Source organism: Manduca sexta, chromosome 2, assembly GCF_014839805.1.
Source record: "Manduca sexta isolate Smith_Timp_Sample1 chromosome 2, JHU_Msex_v1.0, whole genome shotgun sequence".
NCBI lineage: Eukaryota > Metazoa > Arthropoda > Insecta > Lepidoptera > Sphingidae > Manduca > Manduca sexta.
Genome location: NC_051116.1, coordinates 7,198,439 through 7,209,619, shown reverse-complemented (window position 1 = coordinate 7,209,619; position 11,181 = coordinate 7,198,439). Strand labels below are relative to the sequence as shown.

The 11,181-nt window shown below is 36.9% G+C and overlaps 1 protein-coding gene across 1 annotated transcript; it reads left to right on the top strand.

Moving 5' to 3' along the window:
* Positions 1–8,638, top strand: LOC119189159 (pleckstrin homology-like domain family B member 1). The gene is made up of 4 exons (XM_037438140.1): positions 1–148; positions 5,495–5,597; positions 7,793–7,924; positions 8,460–8,638. The coding sequence occupies exons 1-4, from the start codon at positions 80–82 to the stop codon at positions 8,636–8,638; spliced, it is 483 nt and encodes a 160-aa protein (XP_037294037.1). The 5' UTR covers positions 1–79.
* Positions 8,639–11,181: the final 2,543 nt, after the last annotated feature.

Sequence of the window (11,181 nt, the reverse complement as noted above, 5' to 3'; positions counted from 1 at the left end):
CCCACCAGGCCAGCGTAATGCGAATTTGAATGTAAACACGCGCAGTGCGAATAATAAATGAGTACGAAATAACAACACAATGTCCGTGTGGCTTACTCTTATAAAGAGTTCGCATTGGGGCATCGGGTGCACGCCGAAACCTGTTTTTGTGAGTATTGTAGTTTTTTTTTTTTATTATTATTTTTTTCTTTTTTTTTTCTTTTTTTAAATAGGACAACCAACGATACATACACCTTACATGACAAAGTTATATTAATACACGAATCAATATCTACTTACTGCAGTGCTGTCTTACTTATAGGCTGCCACCACTTGCAATTATTAGTATATTTCTCAATTACATAGTTTATTTTTAATCGTGTCATTAATGTAAACTGGTCTTTCGCTGGTTAACATTTTCCTTAGACTTCATGTGAAATTATTTTGCCGTGATAAATAAAAAAAAAGAATATATACCTTTCCAGATATTTTGCGATGACGATATAGTAAGTAAATTGCACTTGTACAGTCTTACTTGTAAAAAATTCGCAAAGCTATGCTTAGTTAAAACACAAGTTTACTCGATCAGCTGTAAGTCAAAACCCGCCATCTTGTTTCTTAATAAAGTTTAAACTAGGAACCGGTGATGTTTTTGACAGCTATTTAAGCAATTCTTAAACACCTCTTAACGCTAAAACAAGTTTATAAGTAAGACTGATAAATCTCTTGTAAACTTTAAGAAAAACCCATAAGAAATATCGCCCAACCTGAGATCTCTCAGACCCTATCTCTCTAAGTTGTCACTGACCCAATAACATGCTTCTGTAAGCATTAGAGAGGGAGATAAGACCTTAGCTTACTTTCGATGACAAAAGGATTTAAAAATACAAAAATCGTGTGTAATACTTGAACGTCCACTATAAATTACATATGTTCTAACGGTTATTATCAATTGGCAGCTCTGTATGGAATTTAACAACGTGTCAAAGTAAATATTGGACGTGACAAGTTTTACAAATAGGTAACTTTAACTGTAATATTGACAGATTATCTTTGAATGGAGTGTTAAAAAGCTATGCGGTTATTTTTGGATGTTTTACTGTTAGTAACGTAGGCGTATCCCTTTCGGAGGTTTTCCCCTGTGTAGACTCACGGCCGTAGCTAGGGGGGGGGGTTCATTGTGGGGCAATTCCTTACCTTAAAATACAACTGCCCTACCTCAATAATCAACTAAATTATACTTAGTCTGGCCATAAATACTGTTACACTTAATTATAAAAAAATATTACATTTGAATTTCGAATCTGTCATTTTTATACGATTGTTCATTGTGTTTTCTCATTTTGGCGCCAATACATTGTAAAATATTTTGCGATATTAAAATGGTGTGGGGTGATAAAGAGAACCGAATCGCTGTGATAGCATTACACAAAGTAGGTATGGAGCCAAATGCAATTTTTAAAACTCTCCATACACTTGGTATTAGTAAAATGTTTGTGTACCGGGCTATTAATAGGTACAATGAGACCTCCTCTGTTTGTGACAGAAAAGATCTGGCCGTCCACGTAGTGTTCGTACGAAAAAGGTGGTCAAAGCAGTAAGGGAAAGAATTCGAAGAAATCCTGTCCGAAAGCAAAAGATTTTATCTCGGGAAATGAAGATAGCACCTAGAACCATGTCGCGTATTTTAAAAGATGACTTAGGACTTGCAGCCTATAAGAGACGCACTGGCCATTTCTTAACTGATAATTTAAAGAAGAATAGGGTGGTAAAATCGAAACAACTACTGAAGCGGTACGCAAAGGGAGGTCACAGAAAAATTTTGTTTACGGATGAGAAAATTTTTACAATTGAGCAACATTTTAACAAACAAAATGACCGTATTTATGCTCAAAGCTCTAAGGAAGCTTCCCAATTAGTCGACAGAGTGCAACGTGGACATTATCCGACTTCAGTGATGGTTTGGTGGGGTGTTAGCTATGAAGGAGTGACTGAGCCATATTTTTTGTGAAAAAGGTATCAAAACATCGGCACAAGTGTATCAAGATACCATTCTTGAGAAGGTAGTTAAGCCCCTTAACATCACCATGTTCAATAACCAAGTATGGTCCTTCCAGCAAGACTCGGCGCCGGGTCATAAAGCTCGGTCCACGCAGTCTTGGTTGGAATCGAACGTTTCGGACTTCATCAGAGCTGAAGACTGGCCGTCGTCTAGTCCCGATCTTAATCCGCTGGATTATGATTTGTGGTCAGTTTTAGAGAGTACAGCTTGCTCTAAACGCCATGATAATTTGGAGTCCCTAAAACAATCTATACGATTGGCAGTGAAGAATTTTCCCATGGAAAGAGTGCGTGCTTCTATTGATAACTGGCCTCATCGTTTAAAGGACTGTATTGCAGCCAATGGAGACCACTTCGAATAAGCTTTTTATATTTTTAATTGTTTTATATTTATGTATTAAACTGACACACTGTAAAAGTAATAAATGTTATTTGCAGTTAACAATTTTCTTTTTTCTTTATTACAATATTTATGGCAAGACTAGGTACATAACTACTCAATCAAAATATATGGAGCAGCTGGTTTTTTATTTCACGATTTGCGAGTTGGTCGCATAGTAATTATTCGTATTGATGGGTGGAATAACCTCCTTTCGATATTTAAGGGAATTTTGTTACACTCTGTATATTACCTTAACAATTACGTAAGTATTAACCTGATTCATGTTCACAAGTCAAGAAAGCTAAAAATCGATTGACCAGATTAGATCTAGTAACATCTTAACTTCCGCCATATCTGTAACCACAGCTGCTCTACCTTAAATTCAAGTCTAGCTACGGCCCTGTGTAGACCATGGCTGGCGGAATATGGCTCTGTTACTCTCTTACCTACCCCTATAAAAAGGACAGACACGATGCTATGTGTAAAACGGTGCTTAAATTACTAAGAGAACATAATTATTTCTTATGTTTACGCGAATGTTAGACATTGAAATTAAACTAATTTTCAGATTCTCTCGCGGTTAGTATTTTATTTTCTCCCGACGTTTCGAAGACTTTGCAGCCTTCATGGTCACGGGGGGACTGAGGTGTTGTTTATCCGCAAAGTCAGAGTTACAATATCTACCTACATTTTACAAATATACAACGTTCTTTAAAAATTTTAGCTGTTGGTGGTCCGATCTACGCACAATGAGTGTCTTGAAGTCTGGCAGCCGGTCTTTTGGGTTCCGATTTGATTAAATGTAGAACTGGATCCCAGGCTTATGCAATCTTCCAACCATCTTCCCTATTGAAATTAGTTTAATTTCAATGTACTAAGAGAACATTTAAAAGACTACCTTCATGTTTACCGTGTTAACAATCACGGAAATTGGACTTCTGATTTTGCTACTTTCAGCATTTGCGGCAAGTCGCATTAGTATAGAACTATTGGAATTTTGTAAACGCATTTAAGAGTTGTAGCAAAATATTGCTGTTAGAACTTGCCAGTCTAAACTTAGCTTTTAAAATCTATCTACTCCTGGAAAGAGAAAGATAGAGTGTGCGATACTACGTATTATTTAAATCTAATTTTCTAAATTTAGAAATAATCTAAATTTATCTTTGCTGGTGGTTGGATATATTTTATATCCGCCCTAATAGCGACCGCCGTACACAAGGTGTTAAAACCCGCCATAGTGGCCCACGTAAGTGTCGCGTTCCGGGACCAGCCTGTATATATCCGGTTCCAACCTGCCGGCATAATTGTGTCGACTGTCAAGGGGTAATCATCTCTCGTCAGTCGACATTCAGTTGGACCCCACTCTACTTACCATCAGGTGCAGTAGAGACACTACGCCGTCCTTGTATTAAAAAAATCGAAGACTCACTTTCTAAAAGTCCCCTAAAATTACAATTTGTAAACGTTTGAACAGTTTTCATAAAACCCTAAGTATCAAACGGTCTAAATATATTTTTTAATATTCAAGAAGCTGACAAAAATAAACACGTGAAATATGATTTGCGTAATTTATGTAAAAACCGAATAAATTCTCGAATCTTTCAAGAAACGTGGGAAATAATAAATTCTAAACTATTAAATGTGTTACTTCAAAGAAAATGGATGTGTGTTTTGATCTGAAATGCTTTGCAACTATTAACATCTACGTAAGGATGGGTAGTGGGCAGGTCATTAGGCTAGTAATGGCATTTTAAAACTCCTACTGCCTTATTAATAAGCTTTGTAACTACTAGATTTGGCGTTCCGAACATTCACTGTGTTTTAGAATTGAACTGCAATTCAGTCAAACTGACTTTAGGGTGGTCAATTGACAGCTTTTGTGTACGGAGTGGCGCTCATGATATAAGAACTCGAGTCTGTAAACCTGGATTTGAATAAAAAATAGTCAAATAAGTAAAATTCTTTGTTGTTCAAGTGAATAAATAGGTTATAACAGTGACCTTTTGGTTGCCATTTTAGTTCAGATTTTGAACAAATAGTTTATATGGACGTTCGTGTCTATACAATATACGTCAATGGTTGTAACAGACAGTAATTCCATAATCGTTGATTTCCCATCCTCTTCCAGTGACCGTCCTGAGCTTCTTAACCCGTTAGTGGAATACCTTCAGCATGGTCGTTAAATTTTTAAGGGTTGCCAACGCCTAAAGATCTCACCCAAAAACCAGTGTATTTGTAGCCGACCCTCGCTAGGTTAAAAACTTAGGGTCATAAAAAAGAAACTGTAATATAGTGGTTCGTTTCGCTTTGCCAAGTGACTACCGTCAGAGGAAGCGAGAGAAAACATTGTATAACTAAGACACATATACAGCGTTTATAAGTGAGCCTAGATAGTATAGCTGACTTTGTGGCCAGTTATTCTATCGAAATTTATATTTTCTTTCTGTTCTTTTTTATTCTAACCCCTTATTCATAGACTTTATTTATCTAAGCTCTATCTTAAACAAACAAGCCTGTTTCTCAGTGCTGACGGCATGGCAGCCTTCGTAGTCCTTAGACATAGGGCCGTTGTGATTGGCTAATATTGAGGTACAAGTTGAATCTGATTGGCTGTCAGATAAACAAAGCTGAACAAACAGCAAGCTGTCAGATAAACAAAGCTGAGAAACAGACTTGTTATCACAGCATTGCTCTGTCCTTAGATAAAAAAACGTCTATGAATAAGGAGAAGCCTATAGTTCATCTACTGGGCGACGAGTCGGTAATGCCAATCCACTTCGTTTCGTTTAGCGATACTAAGAAATTGATAAAAATTGTCTCAACTAAAACCGGGGTTTGCAGGATACATAATTGTAACCGCCCGGATATCGACCACCGTACACAAAATGTTAAACCCGCCGGGCATGATAGTTGCGTTCAGGGATCAGCCTTCGTATATCCGACTTTAAACAGATCGGCATAATGTTGACTACCAAGAAGTAAACTCTCGATCACTCCATTTACCATCAGGTGCACTGGAGTCTTTTTGTATAAAAATTCTTTCACTGATCAATATCGTTTGTTTGGTTACAGTTGCAAGTGCGGAACTCTCGCACGGAGTCCACTGAGGAGGACAAGCGCAGTGACGACAGCCGACCGCTCAGCCACGCCTCCGACTTCAGCAGGGATAATATCTGTAAGTACTTCTAGTAACCGTTTAACTTTTTGTATATAAATAACTAGCTGACCCGACAGACGTTGTCCCGTCTTAACTATGAATTTGCAGCGCGCATTCTGTCAATCGCTAACAGTTATTTCAAACAATTGACAGTTATATAAAATTTATGTTTTCGTTCGTTTTAAGTTTTTAAATTTTCTAATTTTCCGCGCAATTTTTTGAATTTTTTCTTTCATAAGAACCTTCTATTGATAATAACAAATAAAACAACAAAAAATAGTGAAATCGGTCCAGCCGTTCACGCGTGATGGCATAACCAAGGAAAATAGGGATTCATTTTTATATATATAGATATGCATTGAAGTCACATACTTTACTCTCAAACTACGAAATCGATTTTGATCTGGTTTTAACTCTAATTTAGAGAATTTATTTAGGAAGGCATTTATATGTATAATTTAATCTATTTTAGTTTTTTGGTAGTAGATTTTTTTTATCAAGTCTTCGAAAACAATTTTCTGCCGCTTACATGAAATACGCTATGTTAATGAAAACAAAAGAATGTTTTAGAAAATTGTATTTAAAAAAATATACAGAATCCCTGCCATGTTCCACTTTGAACAATAATGCTGAATATAATGTAATTTTAATTGGGAGCCACTATATTTAATACCTCACTAACGATACGCGTAGTGCAAGTCTATGCAATATGTACCATTTGAAAATAATACACAAATATATTTTTATAAATCGGCTTCTACAAAACAGTCATACTAACAGATAAAAAATCATTATTTCAATCAACAGACGCAATTATCAAATATTTAAATTGACATATCAATTCGCATATTTCAAAGACGTAAAATAAACATCGTTTTCTAAATGAAACAAATGACGTATCAAACGATATATCCGGCTATAACGAAGCAATAAAACGAATATTAGCACCGCGGATCGCTGTTGGCAACACTTTCAATATAAATATGATGTTTGAGTGAAAAGTCCAGCCACAGGTATGACGTGACGTCAACCGTGGATATTGGTGTGGGGTTAAATTTATAATAAAACATTTAGCGATATTTAGATTATAATTTATTTATTTATTTACAGCATGAAAAACTTACAGCTATATAGGTATGATTATATTACAAATAGCAACAATTTACGTGTCAAAAAGCCAATAACAAGTTCTCACTTATAGTGTTAAATTAAGTAACTTGAGAATGAGTAAAACTCTTACTACAAAAAACGGATACTAAAAAATAAAACATTTAATGAAAGAAATCAAGAGCTTAGCCACAGACACACTTGTTATAGAGGGATCTAGATTATTATGCTTATGTAATATCTGCTTGCGCGCACCAAGTAGCTGTTCTGTCTATAATATTTGACGATACCTAAAAGTAAACTAAACCTTAAAAGTATAATAACCTATCTTACCAGGTTAAATATGTCCCGGGATACAAAGTAGCCTATAACACTCAGAATGTAACTTCCGATTAGTGAAACAATTTGCATAATCGGTTCAGTAGTTTCAGACATAGCTCCTACAAACAATAGAGTGGACATTGAGAAGATTTTCATACAAAAGTTTTGCGCTTATGTGATGGTTACTCAATCTACCCTGAAATAGCAAAACATCAATGTAAAATACTTCAGATTTATCCACATCGTGATTTGCACGATTTTAATGCGTATATTAACATATTTTCTGTAAATATGTTATTTGTGTATTAATATCTAAGGACGCTGTAACATCTTGTCATACGGACATTTCAAATAAGCAACGGCTTATTATCAATTGGTAATTACTTTTAGAGCACAAATTTAGTATTGATGTACAGTATATAACTGACTATACTGTATAATGTTTTTAAAGATTAGGATGTGAATGAACTGTTTGCGCCTCCGGAAATAGTCCAATTCTAATCTTATTTTACCTTAGGGATGAAAATATATAATATAATATCAGCCCTGTATTATATACCGTCCCACTGCTGGGCACGGGCCTTCTGTACTACTGAGAAGGATTAGGCCTTAGTCCACCACGCTGGCCTAGTGCGGGTTGGTAGACTTCACACACCCTCAAAATTCCTATAGAACTTCTCAGGTATGCAGGTTTCCTCACGATGTTTTCCTTCACCGTTAAAAATTACCTGGTGATGAATGACTTTAGATGTGAATATGTTATAATGTTTCGTGTGATGTTGCAGTGTCGCTGAGCAACGCGCCGCGCCGCAGCCGCCGCGGCATCGCGCCGTGCAGCGAGGCGCAGCGGCCGCTCACGCGGTACCTGCCCGTCGATAGAGACGACTTCGACCTCAGGCGGCACGTCGAGTCCGCCGGTAAGTTGTTTTGTATGAGAGTAAATGGGATTGGCAGATGTAGCACTTTACAATTTTCTGTTTAATTTCATATTCATTTTTCTATCTTTGGGTGTAGGCCAATGAAATTTACACGGGACCACCATGAAGCTATGCCGAACCTAGCACAAAAAGCATTTTCAAAATCAGTTCATAATTGGAGGAGATATCACGTTACATACAAAAATAAAATTCTAGATTAATATTTCCTCTCTTTTTATCGCCCTCCTCCTTTTTGAAGTCGCTTAAAATCGCAGACCGAACACCAAGATGATTCAATAGGAATTTCTATTCGATATAATATGATATATTTACGAGTATTTCGATATAGCAAATATCAAACATTAAATTATATTTCATATATAATTCTTGATATTGGCTAAGGATAGAATCATGTGTACGATATTAAATTTTTAGGAAAAAATGGAATCAGGGAGGAAGACATATTCATAGGGCCTTCAGCAGCCGTAGCAACTCTATCAATATAACAATGTGAAGTGTGAATGTGTGTTTGCAGGTCACCAGATCGAGGTGTGCCCGTACGTGTCGGTGACGTCGACGTCGTGCCGCGGCTACCTGCACAAGCTCGGCGCCAAGTTCCACACATGGTCCAAACGGTTAGTACCTACCCTCAAGATTGTGGCGGTACAATTAGTACCGCCATTTCGTCTGCGATGCGGTGCGAAGCGACGGTGATGCAGTTGCGGCTGGTCTCGTTGATGACGGTGCGATGATGTTCAGCGTCAGGGTCACATCTGCCTGAATGGGAATCTTGCCCTTCCATAGAGGAACTTAACCATCTGTTCCTCTACAGCGACGCCAATCTATACACCGCTAAAAGGTATATCGAAACTATTTTGTACTGTAAACGGCACAAGTCATGAGCAAGATGAACAGTGGTGGGGACAAGCTTGTACAAATTGGGTGAATGTGTTAATTAACCCCATGGTACAGTCAGCCACGTAATTAGCTAAACGAATTACACGTCTAAATTTCTGTAGGATGTATTTTGTAGGATAAAAAATTATTTTATATGTTACCAAGGAATTTGTTTGTTTATCATTAACAATGACATGAATGAAATGAAAGGTAACATCAGGATCAGGGCCTTGTTCTTTACGCCACGCCTTATTTTGACATTGCGTAACAAGCACGTAACGCACCGCGTCGCGTTTAAGACAACAGAAATTGACATACATGATGCCATTTTACATTAATTTCACGAAGATAATGTAACACGAGTTTACATTCTCATTACAGAATGAGGCCCCAGTCTATGTTCCACCTTTTTTTTATTGCTTTGAATGACGAGACGAGCTTGCCGTTCGCCTGATGTTAAGCGATACGACCGCCCATAAACAGTAGAAACACCAACACCTTGAATTACAAAGTATTGTTTGGTATTCCACTGCGCTCGCCATCCTGAGACATGAGATGTTAATTATGTCCAGTATTTACACTGGCTACAATGTTCTTTAAACCGGAACACAACAGTGGCTGCACACTGCTTGGCGGCAGAAAGAAACATTGCAGTAGTACCTGCCCAGACGGACTCTCACATATGAGAGACCTACCACCACCTACTCTACTAGCGACATCTGTTGAGCGTAACTTGTTCTTATTAAATAATTTTTGTTGTAGGTGGTTCGTGGTCGACAGAGACGAAAACGTTCGTCTACTACTGGGACAAGAGTGAGAAGAAACCGCGGGGCGGGCGTACTTCCAGGTACGCAACGAAGACTGACTTTTTTAAAATTAAAAGTTTTGGGACGGCTTTCGGTTTCTTAGTGACTCATAAGCATATTATCAATTTATTTTTTCATTTGATAATAGCCACATTAATGAATTTAGATTACACGTCTTTGGTTATAGTGCTGAATCTTATTTTATGTTGACTTTTATCCCCTATCAAAATATATTTAACATGAGATAAACATATTGTTAAATTTAACAATTTAAATTAATAAATTTTATTTAGATATACTCTGATAATATAATTAAAATATATTATAAATAAAGCTTTAAAAATACCCTAATAATATTGACAGGTAATCGAAGAGGTATACCTAGACCACGGCAACACGTCAAAGTCACCAAACCCGCAGACCACGTTCATAGTGAAGACGCGTCAGAGGCGGTACTACCTGATGGCGCCGTCGGGAGAGGCCGCACGCATCTGGATCGACGTCATCTTCACCGGCGCGCAGGGTTATACCGAGTATCTCGAATGACAGCTGTCAGATTTGACACCTGTCAATCTGTAGGCGCGCCGGTGGCTGTGGGGAATACCGAGTATTGACGTTTTTGGATGTGATAAATGGATGGGTCGCTAGTGACGTTCCCGTGTGTCAATTTTTATATTAGTCACTAGTGATGTTAGTAGGACAATAGAGATGTCGGTAGCGACGGTTGTGTGGAATTTTAAAGTGACACAGATTTTAGATTTCTGTGAATGTATTGTCACAACGATGTGTAGTTAATGTCATTTTTGACGTAATACATGTCAGATTAAAACCGCAATTAATGCATTTACGCTCCGTGCCGGGTTGATTTTCAGTGATGAATGTTGTGTGTAGTGTGTAATGACAGCTGTCAATTTTGACAGGTGTCAGCTAGTGTGATCATGTGTCAAAAGTGATTGTTACTTTTTATTGTGTAGCGCTGAAATGTTTTCTTTTCAGTGATATGCATGTAGGATAGGATATTTTGGAGTTTATCTAGAACTCTAGATTTTCTAAGATATAAGAATTCTGGCGCGTAGCCATGAATATTCTGGAATATTCTTGAGAACTTAAATTGAATGAGGATGTAACTATCTTGTTTCCCTTTCGCTTCCTACATAATGTGTGGCAATTTTCGGAGGAAAAAGATAATAATATATCTTCGTATTATATAAAAATATATACACAGTATTCTATAATATGTAATTAAAATTCTTAGCCAAAACGTAATTTATTGAAAATGAAATTTATAAACACCAATAGCTTTTAACAACTGTGCCAATTATTGTGCAAGAGTGTGGGGCAACTATTTTTATATACATTTATAATTCTATGTGAGACGTAATCCCGGTGCCTTCTTTAAGACTGAATTTACAGAAAATTTTAACCAGATACGGAAAGGGACGTGATATTTTTAATATTTCAAAATGTACACGTTTTACAATTCCGTCTTTTTAATAAATATATTCATTGAAATCTACAGGTGTGAAAATATGCAATTCATGTCCCTTTCACATA